The sequence below is a fragment of the Rousettus aegyptiacus genome, unplaced genomic scaffold (genome assembly GCF_014176215.1).
Source record: "Rousettus aegyptiacus isolate mRouAeg1 unplaced genomic scaffold, mRouAeg1.p scaffold_m13_p_15, whole genome shotgun sequence".
Lineage (NCBI taxonomy): Eukaryota > Metazoa > Chordata > Mammalia > Chiroptera > Pteropodidae > Rousettus > Rousettus aegyptiacus.
The window spans coordinates 50233839-50260633 of record NW_023416290.1 but is presented as its reverse complement, the minus strand read 5'-3'; the positions used below and the strand labels follow the sequence as shown (position 1 = coordinate 50260633).

At 41.9% G+C, this 26795-nt stretch overlaps 1 protein-coding gene across 1 annotated transcript; it reads left to right on the top strand.

The window, feature by feature from the left end:
• Nucleotides 1–3143: 3143 nt before the first annotated feature.
• Nucleotides 3144–26024, top strand: DERL1 (derlin 1). Its single transcript, XM_016131191.2, has 8 exons — nt 3144–3491; nt 13879–13990; nt 16247–16311; nt 17371–17397; nt 17951–18046; nt 19201–19253; nt 20704–20814; nt 23773–26024. Exons 1-8 carry the CDS (start codon nt 3339–3341, stop codon nt 23909–23911), a joined length of 756 nt encoding a protein of 251 aa, XP_015986677.2. The 5' UTR covers nt 3144–3338; the 3' UTR covers nt 23912–26024.
• Nucleotides 26025–26795: the final 771 nt, after the last annotated feature.

The following is a 26795-nucleotide window of genomic DNA, read 5'->3' as shown; positions in this document are numbered from 1 at the left end:
GGGCAAGGAAGTAGGTGTGAACATGGGAGCAGGGTAGGTGATGGAACCATCATTGACTGGGCTGCTTTTCACTTCGTTATGACAGTTTGTTCTTTGGTCTTGCTTTCTTTTATTTTTAATCCTCCAGAACTCCTTTCTGAATTTTGCATTAAATCAAAACCTCTAACTCATGAGTCCTGTAAACGTGGAGTCCCAATTTCAAATATTCTGCCTTGTTCTCCCCATAAATATGTTGCACTAATTAGATCTTGTACCTTGACTAGTGGTTTGGAAAATATGGGTAGTGAAGACATGGGACCAAGAATGCCTGAGCTCATTGGCTTGACTGCTCACTAGTACTAAAACCTCGGGCAAAGTATTTAACTTCTCTGTGCCTTGATTTCTTCATCTGTAAAATCAGGATAATAACAGTACCAACCTCACAGACTTGTGAAGAGTTTAGAATAGCATCTGGCAAACGGAAGTCCTCAATGATTGCTAGCTATTATTATTGCTATTATTTAAGCCCTTCTAAGGAGAGTTCCAGTGATGCGCTGATAAGTTTAACTGGCTCTCTGACAAAAAAGCCCTGGTTTGACAATGCAATTTCACCTCATGCCTGTTAGAATGGCTATCATCAAAAAGATGAGAGACAACAAATTCGGGTGTGGATGTGGAGAAAAGAACCCTCATGCACTGTTGGTGGGATTGTAAATTGGTGCAGCCACTAAGGAAAACAGTATGGAAGTTTCTCAAAAAATTAAAAATAGAACTACCTTACGATTCAGCAATTCCAGTTTTGGGAACATATCCAAAGGAAATGAAAACACTAACTTGAAAAGGTATCTGCACCTCATGTTCATAGCAGCATTATTTACTATAGCCTAGATGAGGAAACAACCTAAATATTCATCGATGAATGCAGGGATAAAGAAGTTGTGATAACCACATACAATGGAATATCATTCAGCCATAAACAAACAAACAAACAAGGAAATCCTGCCATTTGCAACAACATGGATGGACCTTGATGGCATTATGCTAAGTGAAATTAGTCAGACAGAGAAAGACAAATACTGTATGATCTCACTTTATGTGGAATCTAAAACCAAAAAAAAAAACAAAAAACAAAAAAGAAAACACACCAAACCCATAGAAAAAGCCCAGATTTGTGGGTATCAGAGGTGGGGGGGGGGTAGGGAAAAGGGGAGATTGGAGGAAGGTGATCAAAAAGTACAAACTTCCAGTTATAAATGAGCACTAGGGATGTGATGCACGCGTGGTGACGCTGTTCTATCTGTACGACACATAGGAAAATTGTTAAGATCCTAAGAATTCTTATCACCAGGGAAAAAACTTTCCTTCTTTTTTGTATCTATATCAGATGATGGACATCAACTAAATCTATAGTAGTAATCATTTCACAATATAAACCATCATGCTGTACACCTCAAAATGATACAGTGATATATGCCAATTGTTTCTTGATAAAATTGGAAAAATGATCTGTAAAACTGGCAAAAAATGAAATAAAAGACCTGGTTTGTAGCATTTGGCAATTTTTGCACTTAAACCTTTTAGGTCACACAATCGGCAAAGGACAAAGGCAGGACTGAAACCCAGACCAATGCCTTTGCAGGGTGTAGAAGGCTGACTTTATTTAGTACACAGACACACACACACAGACACACACACACACACAATTAATAACAAATAGGAAATGCTTTATATGCTGCTTAGTAATCTTCTTGCCCCCCATCCCACTGTGCCAAAATTTAAACAATTTCCCAGGCTTATGACTGACTGGTTTCGTGAAGCCTGAAAGAGATAAATTATTATTCTTGCCATAGCTTCTTCATTTGCAAGATGATGCTAATGAAACATAAGGATTAATTACACCTTCGCAATGTGCTTTCGCTTTCTTGAAGAAAGATGCCACTTATGTGGTAGGCATCCCACTAGGATGGTGTTGCTAAATGACTATTGTGACAGAATGATATTTGAGTCATCGGCTCCCTGTCTGTCAGCATCACTCAGCAGCACAGTGCCAAGCTCAGTGCTAGGCATTACTGTGCCCTTACGTGTTGGTCTTCTCCATTTTTTTAGTCTTTTTTTTTTTTTAGAGAAACAATAGGAAACATATTTCAATTATAGCAGGAAAGACATAGTTAAGGTCTTTTCTACTTAATCTTTCTGAAGTTTTGGACATTAAATCTGTTCCTTTGTGAACAAATTTCCTTTCTATATATATTTAAAATTAATTTTTAAACACATAGTACATATAGTTGGGACAAACTTTTAAAAAACATGCAATAAAATGTCTCCATCCCACTCTTGTCTCCCAGCCTGAGTTTCCATTCCCAGAGTAACCACTGCTTCAAGTGAATATTGTGTGTATATTTGTGTGTGTGCCTTCTGTGCAATACAATGGTGTAACAGCATAGTATGCACATTGTACTATAACTATTCTACTCTTTTTTTTTTTTTTTTTATGCCTACAGCACCTGGTCTTCCTAGGTGGTCTCCCATCCAAGTACTAACCGGGCCTGACCCTGCTTAGCTTCCAAGATCAGTAACTATTCTACTCTTAATGCTCGATATTATGAGATCATTCCATTTTAGGGTACATAAAGTTATTTTTTTCTAATAAGGTTTTCTTAGTATTCGCTTATATGGATAAACCACAGCTAATAACTGGGTTCTCTGAAATTATCTTATTCAGTTGTTTATTACCTGTCAACCTCATTAGAATGTAAGCTCCAGGAGGGAGGGTACCACGACAGCCCTGAGAGCCGCAGCACTGCCAGGGTCTAGAACCCTACCTGGCATTTAGTAAGCCCTAAATAAATATTTCGAATGAATGAACAAATAACAAAATATGTGCTTTATTGTCCTTTCCCTTTAAACACCCTCCAAGTGGACCTACCAAAATTACCTTTCACGGCGTGAAACAGGTGGAGAGCGTTCAGTCTCGCCATTGGCTGGAGTATTAGCCGTTGCTCCTGGCAACCACTATTCTCCACCAGTCGTGTCGCCATCTCGCCTGGCCCCGCCCCTCAGCGCCCCGCCCCCGGGCCGCGAGCTTCCGCCCAGTGCTGAAGACGGTACTCGCCCTTTAAGCGGCGGGACTTCTGGTCAACGTCGTTCGCGGCCGCCGGAAGGGGAAGTTTCGACTCGGAACGCTCTCTCGCTGGTCCGAATTCGGTGGCGCCACGTCCGCCGATCTCCGCCTTCTGCACCGCGACTTGGGCGGCTTCCGCCTCGACGACACCTTCCACTCGCGGAGCCGTCCGAGTCGTGAGGGGCCCGGGACGGGGAGTCGGGTGGCAGCGCACATCCTGGGCACTTAAGAGGCGAAGATGTCGGACATCGGGGACTGGTTCAGGAGCATCCCGGCCATCACGCGCTACTGGTTCGCCGCCACCGTCGCGGTGCCCTTGGTCGGCAAACTCGGGCTTATCAGCCCAGCCTACTTCTTCCTCTGGCCCGAAGCCTTCCTCTATCGCTTCCAGGTATTGACCGGCGACTGGGGGAGTGGAGACTATAGGTCCCTGGCTGGTCCCCGGTGGCGGAGCGAAGACCCGCGGGTCCCCGGCGCGCGGTGCCTCGTGGGATTTGTAGTGCGAGGGCTCCAGCGGTTTAGGGCCGGGTCCTGTGCTCGAGGGGCGGGGTGGTGGCAAAGGGGTCTGGTGCTAGGGTCTGGAGAGCTGGAGGCATGCAGACGTGGGGTTGACCCGCTGGGAAGGGACTCATTTCGTCCCTTTGCTAAGATTATGCTCCCGCCCTCTGTACTCAGAGAAGGAGGCGGTGAGGAGGGAAGTCGGTGATAGTCGACGCCGGTGACCAACAGCCTGGCTTTACCTGGAGCAGCTAGCTGCCCTCCGACTTTTCTGTGCCACGTGGGTGGCGTGTGGCTGTCAACTTACTCAACAGCCAGCTGAGTTCCTTTTACGTTAATGGAGTCCCCCCCACCCTTCAACCCGCCCCAACACCCCCGTTAGGAGTGATTTGAGGTCAGAGGAGCAAAGAGCTTATTTATCTGCACTTACCCAGGCCCTGACTTGTTATGTGGCATAACAAGTAGCTGAATAGAAGAAGCAATGAGTAAAGAGTTAATTGCTCCAGAAATGGAAAGCCCTGTTATTTTTTGAAGCAAGAAGGAAACAGACCAGAGTAACATTTCTGGCAAGAGAATATTAGTTTCCTGGAGGTTGTCTTTAGTCACTGGATTCTGTGATTTAAGTCTTTAATCAGTGGCAGGTCAGACATTAAGAACTGACATTATGTCAACACATTACTGGGCCTGTGGATAATACTCTCTTGTTGCCCCCTCTTCACTGCCTGTTTCTTAGTCTCCTTTGCTGGTTCCTCATCTTCCTGACCTTTCGATGTTGCAGTGTGCCCCAGGAGTCAGTCGTAGGACCTCCTCGCTCTCTCTGGATATAGGTGATTTTATCTAGCTTCATGGCTCTTAAGTACTTAATAGAAACTGAAGATGCTCAAGTACAAATATATGCATATTTAGTCCCTGTGCTAAGATTATGCTCCTTATTTCCAGACTTCTACATTTAGCCATCTATTTGAAATTACCACTTGGGAGACTCGTAGGCACCTGAAACTTAACATGTCCCTAACTGAATATGCTTTTCCCCTTTGCCCTAGAAGTAAATAGAAACTCTGTTATAATAGGAGCTCAAGGTAACAGTCATGGAGTCATCCTTCTCTTTCTCTAATATCCCGTAATCTGTCAGCAAATTCTATTAACTATAGACATATATCCAGAATATAGTCCCTTTTCATTCTCCATTGCAAGCAATTATCATTCCAACCTGTTCCTTTCAATCTTTTCTCTAGACATCTGGAGTGGTCCTTTAAAAACAAATCAAGTTCTGTCAGTCCCCTGTCCAGAACCTTCCAATGTCTTCTCAGCTTGATAAGTAAAATCCAAGTCCTCTCAGTGGCTTACAAGGCCCCCTGCTTCCTCTCTGACCTCATCTCTTGCTTCTGTCTTGCAAGTTAGGCTCCACAATGGAATGCTTGCTGTTCAGCTAACTCCCTCTCTCCTCGGGGCTGTTTGCACTTGTTGTTTCTCTGCTTGAGGGAGATAACCATCGCTTACCTCCTTACCTCCCTTAAGTCTGTGCCTAAATACTATCTTATTGGCAAGGTCTTATCTGATTGCCCTGCATAAGATAGTACCCCTCCTTTATTCTGTCTCCCTTACGCTTAATATTTCTGCTATACATCAGTCCTTGGTATTTGTTAGTCCACTTCCCTTCAGAAAATAAGGCTCCATGACAGCCAAATCTTTGTCTTATTTACCACTATCTTTGTTACCTGGAATAGTGCCTGGCGCAGAGCAGGTGAGTGCGTGGGAATAAGTGGCACTTGCTAGTGCTGGGCACTGGAGGTTCAACGACGCATAAGACGGGAAAAGTCGCAGTTTCTGTCAAGAAAGTGAGAGAGAGGCATGTGATAGAAAGTGACCGAAGGGGGTATCATCGGCAGAGTGTTCCAGAAAAGCCTCAAAGAAGATCACCTGAACTGAAATCTGAATGATGAAGAGCCATCTTTGGGTAGATCTGGCTCTGGGCACAATCTTCCAGGAGGAAGGACTAGAAAGTTTAGAGGCAGGCACGAGAAAGACAAGAAATAATAGATAGCTAGGACAGAGCCAGCTGTAGGGATGAGGGTTCGAGATGAGGACAGAGAGAGAGCCAGGAGTGAGTGCAATAAAGCAAGGACAGAAAGGTAGACCGGGACCAGATCCGATAGGGCTTTGTGGGTTGAGCTTTATTTTTAAGACACCAGGAAGGCTTTGGAGCCTTTGAGTGAAAGGCTGACAAGATTGCCTTGACTGCTCTGTGGGATGGACTTGGTATGTGAGTTTGGGTATGAGGAACAAAGTTTAGAAGTGAGAGATGGTGTTTTGGACACAGATGGCTGTGAAAATAGAAGTGGGCAGGTTTGAAAGCTGGAGCGGGCGAGCCGGAGTGGGCGAGCTGGAGTGTGGCTGAATGGCTATGCAGGGTGAATGGGCGAAGGAAGCGGCACTTAAAGATGTCACGGTTTTCATAGTTCGTGGTGGAGCCCTGTACTGACGTTGGAAATACTAAGGGAGGTGTATGTTCGGGGGCTGGGGAGAATATGGGTAAAGAATTATGTTTTGGCCATGTTAAGTCCAGAGGTGCTTTTTAGGCATCCAAGTGGAGAAGTTAGGTAGGTGGATATTAGAATATGATTTGGGCCCGTTGCCAGAAATGCATAATATTTTCTCTTTATTTGCTTTGGTTAGTATTCATTGACTGAGTAAATGTCTGCACTTTGTGCCTGATGGCATGTTGGGTGATGTGCATACGTGAGGTGCTGTGGTTATAAATTGATTTGTGAGAAAGCTGCTCAAAACTGACTCTTTGATCATCTTGGCAATATTATGTTCACTTGTCTAGTCAGATTAGTAAAATAAGAAAGCCTTTCTAATAGACCAGAGGTGTATAATGTTAAAAAGGTGAACTGATTAGAGTCATCATTCATGTCATTTTCCCATCTTCCTTGCATTGCTTCTTGGGGGCTTGTATCCTGAGGCTGGGAGAAGCTGCTGGCGGGAGGCAGGACGGCGCACTGCCCTGGTGTGAAAGCACCAGTATTTACACCTTCTTCCTGCTGCTGTGACTCCCACTCATTCTGGACAAATTTAGCTTTCAGATCCACCTGGAGGGACTTATTTGCAAACGAAGCAGTTGAACGAAAAACTTGATCTGAGAAGCTGATGTGTGAGGACAGACAGCCTGTGGTGTGCTTTCTGCTAAAGGCTCATCTTTTCCTTAGAAGCTGGATCTTTAACAGCTTTAAAAAAAAAAAAAAAGTGGAGATGATTAATTCAGAATTGTGGATTCTAAAATGTTACTCTTCCTCCTTATCTATCAGTTTTCTCTAAGTAGCTTATTGGTTTCGAACTCCAAAGTTTAAAATGTTATTTCCTTAGTTTGGATGGGTGGAACCGCATAGGTGTATGTTAAGACTCACACGACTGCTAGCCATAGTTTTGGGTCCCTCACACTTAACACCCATCAATGGAATAAATAGTGCACCATGATGAAATGTCTTCATACTGGTTGCTGATTAACTAGAAGACAGGTGACAATCTGCTGCCGCTCTAGTGGTTTCAGAGATTATGTCTCCCAGGGCTTCCTCCACAGCGGTGCTTAATTTCTTTGGACAAAATAACACCACCTCCTTACATCTGCATTGTGCCTCTCCATGTGTTATCCCATTCAGTTCCCACAGTCACCCCGAGACAGATGTTACCCCAGTTTATAGATGACCGCCGTTTCAGTTTCTATTTCGGTGAGTTGCATTTCTGAGCTCTCCTTTAACTCTTTGCATAATATCTACTAAAACACAATACTTAAGTATCTAACACATTTTTGAGGGTGACTTCTTCCCAGTCAGTCATAGCAAATTATTTTTCTTTTTCTGTCAGAGCAGGAAGACCATGGGATTTCAAGTGGAGTCGTGGTCTGCAGGCCTAGCTGAGCCTCTTACTAGTTGTATGCTTTTAGACAAGTTACTTATCCTTTCTGAACCTCAATTTCTTAATTACTGAATATGTGTATATAACCAGCACTCACATCAAGAAACAAAACATTACCTAAAACAGTCCCCAAAAGTGGAGATAATTTAATACTGTATTGATTCTGTTCTAAGAGTTCACTCTGTTCTAAGTCTCTTGAGTACAAGGTTCTCCATCAATTTAATACAACTTTTTGGAGGGGGAGAAAGTAGAAAGTACATATGAATTATAAAATGAATATATTGATAGTAAGGCACACCCTAATTTCAGAAACACAAAAATGAGTTTCTTCAGATTGAGGAAATATGTTATCTGCTTCATGCCTCTATTATATAAAATACATAGAAAAATGTAAAGTGCCTAGGATATAGTCTGGTAAATAAACCTATTAAAAATATTACCATTTATTTATTAGCTAATAATAATTTCTGTCATTACTGCCTTCTCTCTGTGGGGAGGAAGATTCTAATTTTAATTTGTAATTGAAGTTGAAATGTAACCTCTGGATTATTATCCTATTTTTTTTTTTTTTTTGTCCCTTTAAAAGCATCCTGACTTGAAATGGGAAGATATGAACTCTCAATTTCTCTAATTTGTTTCAAGAATAATAAGAAATGTCACCAACCAAACCTGGGATTGGGCCTGGTGCTTACATTTGCCAAGGTTTTGCTTGTGTTATCACATTTAACCCGTGACAGCAACCCTAGCAGATTGATTTAAGTGTGCTAGGGAAGAGAGACATGCGCGCACATAACCGGGGGTGGGAGGAATGGACGGGGTCTGCAAGCCGAGCAGAGAAGTAGCCTCAGAGTTTGGATTAGAACTTTAGTGGCAAGTGTTTGGGTAGGTAGTATGCTTAAAGCTTGTCCTCAGCAGTCCTGTCTACATTAGATAGCTCTGCTGTGGTCTGTAGATAAGGTTGCCCATTGGACCCTAAACCAAGTTTATTTTCTAACTTTTTATTGAGTTACAGTATACAAGCAGGAAAGTGTATGTTACATATTTATAATTTGTTGAATTTTTTTTAATTTTCAAAAACCAAATAAATGTATAAACTAACACTGAGATCAAGAAACAGAACATTACCGGCACTCCAGAATGTTCCTACTACTTCTAATCACTCCCCGCCAATGGTAATGATTATCTTTTTTTTTTTTTTTTACTTAGCATTTATTTGATGCTAAATTTACTCCCGGACCGTAAGTTTTTGTTTCTTCAGTTTTTTCTGAGATCTCTTTTTCTTCTATGTGACCTCCTCTTCTGGCTTAGGAACAGTCTGCTTTTTTTCAGTGAGGATCATCTCAGTGTGGCGGGGGCAGCTCAGGTAGGGTTCACCTGCCCATGAGCTCTGTGCGTTCTGCACTGCATCCTGGGAACCTTGTCCACCAGGATGTGCCCAGTGACCAGAGAATCTCCACCTAAACCCTTAAGTTCACATTACTCTGCATTTTTAAGCACGTGTAGCAAGGATTCAGCACTCTTTTTAGGCCACCGACCCTGTGACCGGCCCCATCGTTTGTCCTGGGCACACCTACCTTCTCCACCATTGTAAGGAAGGAATGGCACACATCACTTGTGTAAAGTGACATCCTTCAGCTACTTGGTGGCTTTTCACATAAGCATACCCTTGATGGCCTGGGCAGTTTCACGTGTGTTCTTAAAGTGAACACGAAGATTTGAACTTCTTATTTATTTTCTTGCAGTACATGGGCCACGACGCCAGTACAGTGTTCGGCAGAAGGAATGGTAGCACACTTCCTTGTTCTGTTTCCCACCTCCGAATCTGACATCTATCCCTACTTCCTTTCTCCCCCCTGTCATTTTAAAAATTTATTTGCTTGTTTATTTTATTGGGGCAACATTGGTTTATGACAAAAAAGTTTCAGGTGTGTAACATTATAATTCGACATCTGTGTGTGCTACAGTATCTAGCCTCTAAACAGTACGTGTGAGAATCACCCATATTGTTGCGCGGGGTTGTAGGTTGCTCATCATATTGTTCCATTGTCTGAATAGACCACTGTTTATTTACCCATTCTACTGGTAATAGTCCTGTTGGGTAGTTTCTGCCTTTGGCTAGAATGAACAATGCTGCTAGGAACATTCTGGTACACTTTTTTTTTTTTTTTTTTTGAGTATATACCTAGGAGTAGAATTAATGGCTTCTAATAGCTCTTTTAAAGCCCTCAGTTGAGACTGAGTGTCTTTTATCTTTTATTAGTTTTTCTTGTTTACTTAGTTGCCGCCCGTGCCCCCCCCCCCGCCCCGCCCCCAAGCCACAGTTTGCTAACAACAGCATCTGGCACATGGATGTGCTTCTTTCTTAGTTACTTGGTGACCTATGTAGACTTTAACTCCAGATCAACCAACCATTATTGTTTTTGATAGTTAAAAAAAAACACACACACACACAAAACTTTGTAGACTCTGGATGGCATTTGTGATGATTTTAGTAGCAGATTTTTTGGGAGATTTTAGTTCAAGGATGGCTGAACTAAACATCTCAATAGAAGTTGTTGGACTAATAAGTAAAGATCAATGTCTCATGTTTTTTTGAAGGTATTGTGTGCCAGTGAACATGTGGGCTTCTTGCCCTTGTTAAGTGAAAAAGTCTAGGGAGAATGCCTAAACTCTAATGAGGAACCAGCTTTCCTCCTGAAAAAGCTGGGGCGGCTATGGTTCTGGCCTTGGGATTGCTGTTGGGTTGAAATGAGGAGCTCCCCTTCGAATCTTCTGCAGGTTCTGGGCTCTTGGTGCTACATTTGGCTGTCTCTTAAGGGATCCACGAAAGATTTCCAGGGTTGAAAACATGCATCCGACACTCCTAGACCTGAAAATAAAGCCTTTTCCTTATCGTATTTACATATCAGTTAGAAAAAAGGAGATTTAGTTGGGTGTCTTCCATGGAGATTTCAGAAATAATATATAACGTTAGGTCCTTCTGAAGACACAGCTATCTCCTGGTGTTTTCAAATTATATTTTTAAAATAATAAAAATCATAAGACTCTTAGATCAATGAAAGCAAGTATAACTCAAGGGTAGGCTTAATGAATGAGGAAGAGAAGTGAGGTATTTTGACAGACCGAGTTCCAAAGAACAGGTGCACACAGTGGCTAAAAATAGTGTCATGTTGTCAGTGTTAGTGAAAAATGTAATCAGAAGAAACTCAAGGTTTCTTTTCTAAAATCAGGCCTTGAGTAACTTACAGGAATATGGGGGTCGTTTAAAGTGCATTTGTAAAACCTGGGCCAGCGTGCCTCTCCTAAAAGATTATATCGATAGTCTTACACCTACCTACACATGAACATTTTTTTTAGAAAGCACCTTTTTAATCTACTTTCTCAATTCCAACCTTTTATAAAATCTGTGAGACAAAGAAGGTGGGAGTCATCGGATAAATGTCATTGAGTAGGGGAAGACACAGACTCAAAGGACAGATGGCGTTAGATAGACGAAGGCACAAACTCAAAGGCCCTAATTTTCCCAAGGCCCCCTGTCCACTCAAGGCCAGGCATGCTTGCATCTGGTCTTTATCCCAGGGCTTTTCATAAGCAGGAAGAATCAGGATTGTATAAGCATGGTGAGTGTAAGTGGTACTGAAAATTTTTACTAATTGTAATTATACCTCATAATAATTATGTCACTTGTAAGAGGCACTGTGAACATAGGGGTTCAGTATCATAAACTCCAGAGTCAGGGCGTCTGAGACAAATTTCTAGGTCTGCCACTTACTAGCTATTACTTAACCTTTTCTCATCCAGTTTCCTCATCTATGAAATCGACCTCCTGAGTCAGTGTATGTAAATGAACAGAATAGCACACTGTTGTTTTAAAACCATTAGCTAAAGTAGGACAAGTTTTAGCATATCATTCATTCCCCTTTTACAGATAGCAGTTGAGGCACAGAAGTGAGCATTTGTAAGCCAAGACTTAAGTCTGGGTCTTAAATCGTCGCCAGTGTTCTGTCCGTTAGACTATGATGAAATTGTGTGTAAACCAAAATGAATTTTAATCAGTTTTGTTTTACTGGTTTAATACACAGTTCCTGGCAAGTCACGTTTTATTACGTAAAGTGCATTTTCCTCCACAGGGAATTAAGAAGCTGTGAGGGTCACATGCCTATGCTACTTGGAGAATGTAACCGGTCAGCTCTGTGTCCTCCATTCCAGCCACACCCAGGTGTTAGCGGCACTGCCCATTTATTGCACTCTCAGAATCCTTTGGGACTTTGTACTCATTTTCCAAGCCCAAACTTCCACTCCGTTGGGTCCCCTCTTGCTTCTTTGGACAGCCTCCCCGACCACTGAGGACTCAGCGCAGTGGCCATGTCTTTTGGGCTTGTGCAATAAAGCACATAACTCTCCAGTCTCCAGCCAAAAGCCAGCATTGTGCCAGCACTTCCGAAAGTCCGAGAAGACCGTATTCTTCAACCACTATGATTTAAGGTTGTTCTGGAGGGGTTTTCCAGTGAATTAGATAAGAACGGAATAGGATACAACATTTTTTTTTTTTTTTTTTACAGAAAGAGTTCTATACTTGGAAAGCCCGAGCAGCTCAGTTTTCAAATGTTAGAAATGATAAGATAGTTCAGTTTTGGTTGTTGAGTGTAAGAAGAGATAGAAAACAATAACTCTATGAAAAACTAAATGCTGTGAAATACTTCTTCCTGCCCGGGAATTGTGTCAGTATCACATTGATACCAAGGTGTTGGTTCTAGTTCATTTAGAAAAATGAAATATTGAGACTAGCGAAGAAAATTGTGAACAAATGTGAAAGAAAAATGGTAGGAGGATTACTTAATTATGTAACTTTACCAGATATGAAAACATATTGTAAAACTAGAAATTAAAATAGCTTGGTACGGAGATAGGAGTTTAATTCCAAACAGAATAGTCTAAAAGTAGACCTTAATATAAAAGAGAATAAGCATGTGATAAGAGTAGTTTTTCAATCAATGAAGAAAAGGTGAATTACTTTGTAAATAGAGTTGGGAAAACTGAATGACCATCTAGAAAAATAAGTCGGATTTCTTCCTTGCTCTTTAGGTGACCCATGAATGTGCTACAGTAAACTGACAGTACTTTCATAGTGGAGAAGTATCCTGTTAGCATGGACATGAGGGCTACATTTGCCTACATTAGATTAAACTTTTACATGTTACACTATGGCAAAAATACCATAAAAACTTAAGTCTGATGACAGACCAGAAAATATTTACAACAGTGAGAAAGGGAAATTTTGACAATATATAAAGAAATGCAAATCTAGGAAAAAAAAAAAAAAAAAAAAAAGGAAATGCTAAAGTTTTAAAAACATGATTGGTGAATATAAAATACATCAAATGATGAGAGAGTAGAGAGAAGACGCATTAATCTATGTTTTGGAGGAGGTATAATGGTTAAACGTTTTCGTAGGCATTTGGCAAAATTTACCAGAATTCAATGCAAGTGTCTGATCTAGCAGATTGACTCACAGGAATTTATATTACATATACAGGTATAATGAGGATATTCAAGAATATTCATTGTGGCATTGAATTTATAGTGCCACTCAGCTTTAAATGAAGTTTAGCTATTCATGTAAAAGGAATACTATGAAGGCAATAAAAATATTTTTTCAAGGGAATGAAACAAGGTATAGAATAGTGCACTGTAAGGTAGGATGAAAGGGATGATAATAGTAACACATACTATTATTTCCTGAAAGAAATATGAGAAACGGATCTGTTGTTGCTGGAAAGGGAGGATCAAGAGAGAGGCTAACTTTTAACTGTAGAACTTTCTGTCATTTTTTCTTGGGGTGAGAGGGTAAATATTGTAAAGTCATGTGTCCATGATGCCTAAATAACGCGATGATTTGGATAAAAAATTCCTATTTTACTTTTACCTTTTGAATATGACATTTTCTGTTTGACATCTAGTAATTTTTGGTTTGTTATCCTAGTATTATTATTTTCCTAAATAAAGATATTACTGCTTTGTTAGAAATTGAGTCTCATTTTTGACAGGCTTTACTGTATGCTTGATCCCAAAAAAGACTAGCCATATTCTGCTATAGTATTGTTTTTTTTCAACTTGCTTAGACATATTTATTTTTATTGCTTATTTTATGATGTCACTTTATCCAACTGCTTTGTAAATCGATGTGATTGTAACTGATACAAACTTTTCTTCAGTTGTTTTCTGGAATGATATTGGTGGTGTCCCTTAGTAGGTCTCTTCATTGAAGAGAATGTTTTACAAGAGTTAATTTTGTTTAGTTAAAAGAAAAAAACTTTACCCGGGCTTAGAGAAACTAACAGCTGTGTTTATTTTGATCCCGACAGATATGGAGGCCAATCACTGCCACCTTTTATTTCCCCGTGGGTCCAGGAACTGGATTTCTTTACTTGGTCAATTTATACTTCTTATATCAGTATTCTACACGACTTGAAACAGGTATGTTATCCATAGTTTTAAGTATTGTTTCTGTTTAATTTATATGTTTACTCGTTGGAGGAATTTTAAGGGCAGTTAGCGAATATAAAGAAATGGCATCATGACAGTAAGTGCTCACTGAGTGGTAGCTGTGCCAGGACCATTCTAGGCACTTAGAATATTCGGTTTTTAATCCTTGCAATATCATTATGAGGTGTAAGTAGCTGTGTCTCAGTTTAATAGGTGGAAAAAAAAATAAAACTGAGGTGTACACATCTTGCCCATGTCCTTAGTGGCTGAGCCGTGTGCCTGTCACTTAATTTGACATCTCATTCATTTCTGTCATGTAGCAGTCTTTGTCCTTCAGTGCAGTTAGTTTGAAGTATGTATTTCTCCTAGATCGAGGTCAAAAAACACTGCATTATGCAGTCATTACAGTCACTGTTAGAATATTTCATCACTGCAGAAAGACCCTGCGCCCATTAGCAGCCACTCCCCATTCCTGTTCAACCCTGTCCTTCCTCGCCAGCCCTCAGACAACCATTTTCTGCCTCTTTAAATTTGCCTGTTGTGGACGTTTCTTATAAATGGAATCATATAATATTTGGTCATTGATGACCAGCTTCTCTCATTTAGCATAGTGTTTTAAAAGTTCTTCTATGTAGCATATATTATTAGTACTTAATCCTTTTTATTGCCAAATAAGATTCCATTGTATGGAATTACTATGTTTTGTTTTTTCCATTCATCAGTTGATGGACATTTGACTTCTTTTCACTTTTTTGGCTGTTATAAATATTGCTGCTGTGAACATTCCCATAGAGAGGAACTTTTGAGATCTTTCCATTTAAATACGATTTCACAGACAAGAAGTGGTGACCTGCCCCAAAGGTTACAAAGCTGTGTGAGGTAACATAGCTAGGACCAGAACTCGGGATCACTGGTTCTCGGTCTTGTCTTCACCATACAGCCTCGAGATAACATTTCGACAGAATATTTGCCACCTGCATGTTTTCCTGCCTGGCTCAATTAAGTATATAGAAGCTTTGGCTTATTTGTAAGGGTTCTGATTTGAACAGGATACCTGCAATTTGAGACCAGTTAATTTGTAAATTCCCAGTTGGAAGCCTGCCAAATAATAAAGTACTGTAGTTTATGTGATTACAGTATTTTAAATATTCAATTGAAAGAATGCTTAGAAATCACAAAGCCAAAACCACATCAAGATACAAAAGTATTATTAAAATTCAGAAACATTTGTTAGATTCTCAGCTCTGATTCATCCCAGCAATCCTCTACCATCAAGCATCCTTAGCACTGTGGCTAAAGTGTGCCTTTGAGGTACCAGGGGAGAAATAAAGGGAAAAAAGGAGAGACTTTAGCTGGACATATATTTTCTTTTAGATATTTTTTCTGCCTTTCTGACACTTGTTAGGATTTTTAAAGAATTGACTATATATCATAGAAGTGTGATGGGGTGTGGAGGGGAAGGAAGGTGGCCGCTTGAGCTAGAAGCGACCTTACAGTCATTTGTGTCTTCGCTCTGCGTCTAGATTCTAGACTTCCAATCAAAGGCATGAGGAATCACCCTTAGAAGGGAGAGCTGATTTTTCTGCCCAGTAATAAGACAGAGCCTGGATATGGTTTAGTGACAAGAGCACTAAATTAGTAATTCAATTTCACTCAGCTTCTAACAAACCATGTGACTTTGCTCATGTACCTATTTCCTCATCTGTAAAAGGTGGTGGTGGTGGTGTGTGGGGAGTCTTTCCATCTTACCTTGCTGGTGTATCATGAGGATTTAGAGTCAGAGGCTGTGGAAGACTTTGACTGTCCATCTATCCCCAACTCAGAGCTTACGGTCTAGTGGAGGGAGAAGGGATGAACCAAGTAATCACAAATGTGCCATCAGGTTATGATGAGAGCAATGAAGGCAAGGCCGGCAGGCTGTGAGGGACGCCAGGGGGTGGCTTCTCAGTAGCTGTGTAGTTGCCTGTCCTCTCTTTGGGTCTCTTTTAGCCCGTGGTCATCAGAGCATGTTACTTATTGGAATTCAGTTGGGAGAACGCAGGTTTGACTTACTAGGTGACTTTAGTTGGGGCTTTATTGAGACATGGTTTGGGCATTTTAAAAAATTTACTCTTATTTGAGAGAAGTGATTTAAAAATATTCTTGTTTTGGCTTCCTCTATAATTTTTGAAGTATTTCTCTACAAAGAAGTGATTTATTTTGTTCTGAAATTCTGAACCGTGACATTTGGCTTATTTTTGTTTCTAGGAGCTTTTGATGGGAGGCCAGCAGACTATTTATTCATGCTCCTCTTTAACTGGATTTGCATCGTGGTATCCTTCAGTCTGTTATTTTGGGCCAGAAATAAACCTTTTTTTTTTTTTTCAGGTTTGGGAAAACAGACAGTATTCTGTACAATACTTCAAATCACACTATTTGCATCTTCGTTTACTACAGTTAGTAAGAATAATTAAAGTTCTTTTTAAAAGCTGTAGTAAATCGTATAGCTCATGAGTGATGCATTCTTCTGCCATCGCCTCTGGGAGATTTTCCCACATTTGGCTGAGCTTTATTACTGATCCCTCTTCTCGTTCCCAGTTCTCTGTGTTCTCATGTGTGACAGCTCGTTGACTGAAACACAAAGAGGTTTTGGGACATAAGACAGCTTTTGAAATCTGTGGTCCTGATTAGAAAATTAATTTACAACCAGCATCCTTTTCTGGCTTCCTTGCTGTTCTTGCCTTGGGGTCCTAAGTAGGAATTCAGTGTCCCTCCTTAGGTACGTGGCTCTGGGAAAGGACACAGCATATGTCTGCTGTGTGTCAACCCAGTTGTCAGCAGCCTTCCAGCTGCAGACCTTTACAGATGGTGCGGGCAGCTGAAGGAACCCGATGGCTCATGTTCAGTGCTGAGTGGGTGAGCTTGAGCTCGCTTTGGGACTTAACTTCCATCGACACTTGGCCAAGAGCCAGATGTGAACCACTTGGGATGCCCTTTATCCTCCTTTAGGGGAAGAAAAACTGTTTTGGGCTTCAGCCATGCCGTGGAGCCCTGAACATCAGTATAATCATGATTCGTTTCAGAGGACACAGGCAGCTCCATTTTCTGATGGAAGGAGAGGCACTAAAATGTAGTGGCTGGGCAAGGCAGGGAGGGCGCAAGGTGACGAAACTGAGTCATATGCCAAAGCAGTTACTTTCTTCCATTTCCCTGTCATTGTACAGTCTAATAGGCTATTTATAATGAAAATTATTAGATACCTTTGTGTTTAGGGTGTTTTATGCAGCCTGAACTATAGAAAGGTGTGTTTCCCCAGAACGTTGGAAGGAAAGGAACTTACACTGGATGCAGGATGCTTGGTTTCTGTCTGATCTTTAACTTTACAAACCAAGATTACTGGCTTAGCAATGGACATGCAGGTAAGTTGAAACTCTCCATTTGCCCTTTTATATGTTTCAATTTACTACTAATGGCCTTTGACAGTTTAAATGGCATTAACTGCAGTTAATTACTGGTATTTGAAATTATAGAATTATAGCCGTTTTATTTTGAAGATCTGATATGAGTTAGCTAAGCCATTATTTTTCATACTCATTTCTTGCGTCTTTATCATGTTTGAACATTGAGAGTGATGGTAATCCCACATGCATGTATGCGGACTTACATTTACATTTTTAAAAAATTGAGACTATATAGGAAATAAAGCTTTATGCCTACTTTTTTCAAGTAACCCTGATATTTCTTAATCCATCTAAAATTTTTTTTGTATTTTATCAAAGGATATCATAACATACATTGTATGATTAATTAAAAGGATCAACTTGTAATTATGATGAGCTGAATTTCTTTTTGTTTTTCTAATAGTCATGTGAGAATTTGGCGGGGAGAGGTAAAAAAAGAAAAGGTAGATTCACAGTGCCTCTGACTTAAGGCCTCCGGAGCCTTGTCTTTACCTGTCTCCTTCTTCTGCAGTTGCTGATGATCCCCCTGATCATGTCGGTGCTTTATGTCTGGGCCCAGCTGAACAGAGACATGATTGTGTCATTTTGGTTTGGAACACGATTTAAGGTACTTTAACCTAGTTGGGAAAATTTCCTTTTCATTTGTCTTTGCAGAACTTCCTCTCCAGCCCAGAGGTGTACTTTCTGACTCGTCCAGAAGAGGTCACTGCAAAGCAGTATACTTTAGGCAAGCCCTTTCTCCCGTCCCCGTCCCCCTGCATTTCTTCAGCCAGCCCAGCGTCCTCGCTTCCCCCATCCTCTGTAGCTCAGGCCCGTCAGGCATGTGTCCCCGAGTGATCTCGTGTGTGTGTGTGTGTGTGTGTGTGTGTGTGTGTGTGTTGGGGGGGTAGGTAGGAGAGGGAAAGATCTGGAACTGTCCCTTTTAAAATCTGTTCTTACCGCTCCCTGTTACGTATTTTACATTTTAGTTAAAACATTGCTTTTTGCCCCCAAACTCTTCCTTTTATGCCTTCTCTTCACAATTTTCCACCTGTAACATCTTTTGTATTTTCTTCTTCATATAAATCCCACCCGTTCTTAGTCTGTCACGACCGAACGTATTTCCTGTCACTTGCCTGGACTTAGTGTTGTCTTTGGGTTTCCGCCATATATTTTGTGTTTCTCTCATAGTACTTACCACATTCTGCCTTCAAGTTATTTGTGAATAACCCTTTCTTTACTAGTTTGTCAAGTTCCTTGCAGCTCCCTTAGCTCTTAGTATGATGTTTTGAATTTGGTACGGGGCTCAAATGTTGACTTCATTTGGAGAGCTGCTTACTGGGGAGAGTATTAGTTCAAGATATCAATATGTATAGAGATAAAAATTCAGGTAATTTTGTGAAATACATAACAAGGGAACATGAAGAGAAGAGTATTTTTAGTTTATTGGTAACAGTTTGCTGGTTGGAGCCTTAATGCAATTCTCTTATGCACCGTGTTTTCATCTACTTTCTGAAACTATTTTTTAATATTAGCTCCACAGGGCATGTGTATATCTGAAGACTATGGGCAAAGCACTCTGTCTTTCCCGTTGTTAAATATAGGAATACATATGATTTTAGATAGGAGGTTTTAAGTACGATAGGAATGATGCTGGGTTGATCTGAGAAATTTTTGCAGTGACTTTCCAAAGGGTTTCTGTAAAGCACTTGTCAGTTCATCCCTGCCCACTCAGCCCCCCCTCAGGCGTGGTTACTCACGTTTGTGTCTATTCTTTCTTAGGCCTGTTATTTACCTTGGGTTATTCTCGGATTCAACTATATCATCGGAGGCTCGTAAGTGATATTAGATTTATTGAATGAAGCTAATCCTTGGACGATTTCCATTCTTTATTTACCGTCTCTCATCTTTATGAAGCTGTAAAGAATCTCAACATCGATGTACTAGAATCTTACACTTTCTAAATAATTTCATTTTGATGTAATTGATTAGATTGCAGGGCACTAAGCACATTTATCATTGAATGATTTTTTTTTCTTTGTTAGCTCCTTGTTACAATATGGTTCCATATATGTGTTTTTGAATAAATATTTATTTCTGGATTCACTGTCCAGATTGAGCAAACATAGATCTGATTTGTCTCTGAGATGACTCCTCTAAGAACTATGAATAATGTTACTTACAGTGTTTTTTATATCTAAGGCATTTTCAGAATGCCTTGGAAACTGCTCACCAGTCGTGGAAACGCAGATGCTTGGATGGGAAGTAGAACAGAAGTTTTGATCAAACAGGGTCAAATTTCTGGTCTGGAATTAGTTCTTAAGACTTTAGAAAACCTTTAATGTGTCCAATCAGAATTTTAGGGAGAAGATGTCAACATGCAACTGTTCTAAGAACTCCCATTTCTTATACTACAAAATATTTTTAATGTCTTAATAGGTTTTAATAGTATTAGTTCTTAGTATGTCTGACATATTTGCTCTTTGTGGCCCTAAATTCTACTGCAATCGATAGGGAGAAATGAATGAATCAAGCAAAGAGACTGTTTAGAGTGTAGCATGAGCTTGGTAAGGCTGCCCTGCCAGCCCGAGGGGCAGACTCTGGGAGCAGCGCACAAGTTGACTTGTCCCTGACAGGAATCACATTGCAGGTGAGGACAGGGAAGTATATGTAACAGTAAGAATGGATCTATAAGACCTCGAAGTGGCCTCTATGTAAGCATGGGAAAACTGAAGAAGGTCAGTGCTTATTTTAGGATTACGAGGTGAGGGCCAGCTTCCGGAGTGATCTCTGTGATGTCTGACACTCACGGAGCGCAGAGGCGAGAGCGCTCGGCGGTTCCAGGAACGGGGAGCAGGCGTTGGTGCTCCTGCTTTGCCGACTCCCATGCTTCTCTCGTGCCAGCCTTTATCATCTGCCCATGCTTTAGACATGCAGGATTCACGACTGGAAGCATTCAGAAGTTTGCAGCCTCCCCAACTCTTAAGGCAGAAAGTAGCAAAAACGACATTTTGAGGATGGGCTGGGCTTGAAAGAGATGTCAGAGGGCCAGCTGGCCTCGAGGAGCATGGACCCCATTGGTCCAGCAGATCTGGTGTCCCTTCTCCCTCAGAATGCATTTGCCACTCAGACTACAAAAGGGCCCATTGTAGAGCTGTCACAGCCTCCCGGGAACCAGAACTGGGCTGCCGTGAAGGGTCTCGTTCCTGAGCTGCTAGTTAAAACTCACTGCATCTCACTTTACTGCTCGAATGTCTTTAAACTGATGTGGCTCTCTGCTTGCAGGGTAATCAATGAGCTGATTGGAAATCTGGTCGGACATCTTTATTTCTTCCTAATGTTCAGATACCCGATGGACTTGGGAGGAAGAAATTTTCTATCCACACCTCAGTTCTTGTAAGTGTTCTTTCCCCCTGTCTCATGTAACAGTCATTTTACTGCCTGTGTTCTTATATATCTTGATGAAAACTCCGCGAAGGGTAGGGTTTACTTTTTTGTCTAAAGAAATGCGAGCCAACAAATGACTCGCCCTGGTCACTCAGTCCCAGGAAGCCAGGGAGCCTCACCAGGGGTTACCGGGACGACATCGGGCACCACGGTGCTTCCAGCTCCGAGAAGGCGGCCCCCGTGTGCACCAGTCGGCTCATTGGTTAGCAGTTTAAAACATTTTTATATTAAATATTATGGACTGGAATGTTTATAGGACTTTTCAAAGTCGAAACGAGAGACTCGGGGTTTGTAAAGTCCTGCCCACCGGGCCCGCTCCTTGTCTGCGTTTCGGGTTCAGGTGAGGAGGCCAAGGGCACAGCTTTAGGGCTGTGAGGCATGCTTGGGTTGGAATCCCGGTCCCCTCATTTACCAGGTTTCGAGATTAGGAAAGTTACTTCGTAAAACCTCTGGGCTTCCTTGTGCGTCAGGAAGCCAGGGGCAGGCCGTCCCACGGGACTGCGGGGGAAAGGTGCGCGGCTGGCAGGTGGCGCAGTAGTGGGCGCTCCGTAGATGTGAGCTCTTAGCCCTGGTCCCAAAGGTGGGGCGAGGGCAGGGTTTCGACGAGCTGAGGGGATGCGGACACACTTCTGCATGTGAGCAGTGTGACCGTTCTGTCTGCGAAGCAAAGGCTGTTGACGAAGGGACCGGTGAAATCACCATCTGGGTGTCACAGCCCGCCTGACAGTCACGTCTAATCTCCAGCTGGGGATATGCAATAATAGCTTGCATTTAAAAGCTTTGGGGAAGAAAATAAAAAATCCTTTTCACGTCTTGCTCGTTTTAATGCTTTGCAGTTTGTCATTCTTCCAAGGAGTCTATGAGGGCAGTAAAACTTGGGTGGGTCCCCCACCTCACCCCATTTTATAGGTTATGGATAGGTTTTATGAAAGATTTTTTTTTTTTTTGAAAATATACAAACAAGTACACTATTATCATATTTTTTTTTCTTTGAGAGCATGAAAAGAAACTTGCTTCTCTTCTGAGCCTTGGGTTGCCTCCAGGCTAAAAAAACAAATGACCAATCTGCTTTCTAATTATCAACGGACACACAATAACAGCAGGCTTGGATTTTTTATCTAGGTTTATCAAGTCGGATGGCAGATGCATCAATTAAAAAAAAAACTTGGTACTTTGGGGGGCAGCCAACAATTATTTTACTTTAAATGGCCATGTTCTGACTTAACTGGAGCTATTTCTCAATTGTGGGCAACAAAGTATATGAGATTCAGTGGGAAAATCAGCTGCTTGCTGGAGCTTGCCTTCCGTTTGAGCTTTTCTGTTGGTGGAAGCCCTCCTGTTAAATTTTGCATAAAGATCAGATGACAAAATGTAGCTCCTTGCAAAAGCAGTAACTGCTTTGAAATTGCCATAAATTTTTGTTGATTATATATAATTGGGTCTTTTTATACTAATTACTTGCATTTAATTTCGCTGTCTAAGCAGTGGAGATGGCTTCCATATTGTCTGACAGTAAGAAACAAAGCAGGACAGCCCTAGCGTTGCCTTTTTAAAGTGTTCGATTTTATTATACACCTCGAAGTGTTATTATTACACCAGAACGTCATGGATTTGAGAAGCCAGCACTTGGAAATAGTTTGAGTTAAAGCTAAAGCTGTATTTGTTTAAAGGGGAAGACGAGAATTGTAGAATTCTAAGATGTCACTATTCTGCATTCCACTTGGGAAAGGAGACAGATCCTCTCATGTACGCAGTTCTTTTTCTGTTTAAAAGGGATTCATTATCTTTTTGGGGAGGGAGCACGAGTACATCAGGGGTGAGGGGAGTAAGTGAGGGCTCCAGTCACCAAGTGCTCTCACCTGAATCGCACTGTGTGTGACTCGTCTGCAGTTAAGTGGTGCAGGAAACGAGCTCGGAGCCGGGCTCCCTGGGTTTGAATCCTGACTGTTGCCTTAGAAGAGCTTTACTCAACCCTGCCTCAGTTTTCCCGTTTATAAAATGGGGTAATAGTAGTGCCTGCCTCCTGGGGTTGTTGTGAAGATGAGATGAATTTGTAAACATGGCAGCACCGGGTATAAGGGAAATACTTTGTGCTCTGTGGGCTTTTTGCTCTGGGCACGTCGGCCCTCACGGTTTGTATCAGATCATGGTCTCTGTGTTCAAGCAAAATTTTAAATTAGGATCCGTTAAGTGAGCTAAAGGTAAACACACCTTCAGCGTGCTAATAGTCGAGGAAGGGAAATAGTTGGGAAAACCGAGGACGTAGACTTGGACTTGAGTTTTCTCAGCTGTCCTGTGACTCGTAATTTATGAATTTGTAAGGTGGGAAATCAGCTAACTGTTTTGGGCTTCAGCTTTCCCACCATCTATGAGATGGAAAGAATGCAGTCCGAGGGAAGATTACGAATAAACTGTAGGAGCATAAAGCCGCCTTCTGCAGTCTCCTGTGATGGAGGCCGTAGAATGCAGTCGCGGGGCTCACAGGCGGCACATTTGTCCTGTGAAAGTGAATTTTGTATCCTTTGATCCATATTTAGTTATATCAAAATACTGAGATGGTTATATATATGTGTTTTTTTCCTGGTGGTTGGGCTTGTGGGAGTAATATTTTTGTTTCTGTGCTGTTCTGCATGAATTAGTTCATAATCAGAAAAAAATTTTTTTGGAGTGTGAATTTAGGTGAAAACTTAGTAAATTTAAGAAACCTGAAGAGTAAGCGCCTTCTGTGGTCAGGACCTTGAGCTAAGTGCTGAAAAGGCAAGTTAAATAAGACACTGTCCCCAGCCTTCCATTGGCCACAGACTAATATAATTCAGTGTGACAGATTGCGGGACGCGCTAACTTGTCTGATAACTATGTGGCAGTGATTTGGTTGTCCTCTCTCCGTTTGCCCCCCATCCCCTCCAGGTACCGCTGGCTGCCCAGCAGGAGAGGAGGGGTGTCCGGATTCGGCGTGCCCCCTGCTAGCATGAGGCGAGCTGCTGATCAGAATGGTGGAGGCGGAAGACACAACTGGGGACAGGGCTTTCGGCTTGGGGACCAGTGAAAGGGTGGCCTCCGGCCTGCCCACCGGCCACTCTGCTCAGATGAGTTGTTTCTCCCAGCGCTGGGTGTGTTTAACAGCTGAGCCCTAGCAAACACTGTCGGACCCGACCCGCACTGAATGTAGTCTTTCAGTACAAGACACAATTTTTTAAATCCTGAAGAAAAATAGAAGTGTTCCTCAAGTTTCATGATTCTCATTCAAGTCCTTACTGCTATGAAGAACAAATGTCAACTGTGCAAATTTCAGAACTGACTATATTTTTTTGGTGTCTTCTCTTCCAAAAACCTGAATAACAGGTTTTGGCAGACCGTGGTCGGCCGTCACCAACCTGGGCGTCTGGGTTGGGTCTTCAGTCCTTGTCGAAGGGACCCATACCTCTTTCTTGCACACATGCCTCCCTCCCACTTTTTCCAACCCCCAAATTTGCAACTAGAAGAGGTTGCCCATAAAATGATTCTGCCTTTGACAAGCTCTCTTATTTATTGACTTTTGCCGAGGCTTGGTCGCAAAGAACCTGTTGACACCCCTTTTCTTTGCCTTTGGTGGCAGAACTGTAACAATAGGGGAGAAGAAAGGAGCAGTGGATGAAGAGCTTCCCCCAGCTTTAGCATTTGTGACCTGATGTCAGTTGCAACCACTTGCCACCTCTCCAGATGTTTTTATAAAAAAAGCACCTCGGAGTGGGCGAAGGCCGCAGACTGGTATTAATGAGTCATGAAGGCCATTGCTAGGCATGTTTTTTCTAAGTTAAGTGATCAAAACTATAGTGGAGTTGCGTCTTCCCCAGGGGCTAGGTTTAAACCGTGGTGGGCATAATCCCTTTGCATCTCATGTGTGGGTCGTGCTGGCTTTGTGTGTACCCGGAGTAGATTGTATTGTGCTAGAAAGTTCCAAATCACATTTGCCACAGGGAGATGCTTGCTCTCTTTGAGAGGCGCCTGGGCACTGATTCCATTTCATTCTCATTGTGGATATATGTTTATTGAGTAGACTGGAGGGGAGAACTTTATACCCTATTTAAACTGTCATTTTTGACTCCTTCTCCCACCTTTAATGGCCGTGTGCTTCAGCTGATTGGGAGGAAGGTGCAGCTCCTCTGTTCATAGATCATATTTTAAGAGCTAATATAAGCACATCTAAGTGAATCACTAATTTTGGGTTGTAAAGGCTTTAGAATCATTTGTGTTTGAGGGTTTTTATCATTTTGAGTCATGAATGTACATCAGACCAGTTTAAATACCTACAAAACCTTTCTCATAGGTGGGCTTTTTCTATCATAGCTAGGCTTATCAACAAATAAAGTTTTTTGAAGGCTACGATGTTTCACAGTTTCTTATTTTACATTTTTATTCTGAGAGCGGACTGCTGGGAGCAGTACTGAGTGGCTGCTATACTTCAGTCAACTAAGAAGGCTTTGAGCATTTTGAAACATTGTCTGCTAACAGGGTGACTGTTCTTTGCCCCTCTTTTAAACCGTGATGCGTGTCGTCCTAGGAAGTAGGGATTTGAAAACAGCCAATTTTTAGTAAACTGTGTGTGTGCTTTCCCATATTTAATTTATATGATAGAATAGGAACTGGGGAGAATCCGACCCTTAACCTGTCATATGTCCTGTCGTTGACCTGTGGCCACAATAAAATTTACTTGTTAAATTTTAGAAGCAGTTACTCCTGTCGTGTCGCAGGTGCGACTCACGGTGCGGGCTGGGGACTCATTGTACGTGTGAGAAGGTTCTCACGGGGAGTGAGCTGGAGTCTCTGAGATGCCCCCTTAGCGACTCAGCTGCCTGAGAGCAGTGGTTTTCCTAGCGGTTGTTACAAGCATAATTTAGAATTCTTCAGTTCGAGACAAAATGTTCATTAAATTCTTCCTCTTAAACATGTTTAGGAACCCGATAATTTTTTTTTTTTTTTTTTTGGATAATTTCATTAATCTTGTCTGGATTATCTATCTTTTTCTGGAATAATTTTAGCTAAGCAAAATGTGAGATTTGATCTGGAAAGACATGGCAGTAGATTCTCTTTATGAATGAAAAAAATCCTTATTTTGTATAGAGAAGTTCCCTTTTTGTAACAAATCGTTTTTACTGATAAAAATTGTAAATTAAAATGTACAACTTGATGGGTGTCTGTCATAAGTTTCCGTACCCCTCCTCTGTTGCCTCTTTGAGATCCTGCATAATTGCTGTCACCAGTCATATCTTGGGCATTTAGGACTGTCCAGTGTGTGTTGCTATTACAGCAATACAGCAAACATCTGTTCTACCTACTTCCGTTCGTGTGTTGGGTGGTATCTGCAGTTTTTGTTCCTGGAAGGTGACTTTTGACTCTTAATGAAGCAGGATGCTTCAGAATACTGGGTCAGGAGATTGTGGTGTGGTTCACGGCCTTTCTGTGGCTTCCACCCGTGGGTCTGAGCCCCGGAACCCCACCGAATTAGCTTTACCCCCCTGCCGTGTAAGAACCCACGGAGACCGGAAGGCGCATGCCACGGCTCCCTGAGCCTTTTCCAGGTGAACCCTCCAAGTCTGTACCCCAGGCTTCAGGCAGGCCCTCTTCATTCATCACGAGGTGGGGCGACAGGAAGGAGCAGGGCTGCGCACCCGTCTTCTGGCACTGGAGAAACTGGGAAAATAGTGGAAAAATTGTCTTGGACTTTGGGCTGGTGAGAATCATTAAAAGGTTTTCACATTTGTTCTTTAAAAAGTAACTGGTCGCGGCATGCGGAGTAGCGGGGAGGAGCGGCAGACCAGATGACTGGGTTTCGAGTTGGTTGCTTGGTTCAGGTCTGAGGTTGGGTGTAGGTATAAGGTTGACCTGAACCAAGGCAGTGCGATTGGAGGCTGGGGGCTGGGCCGGAGAGACCTCCGAGGGAATTGCTGGCA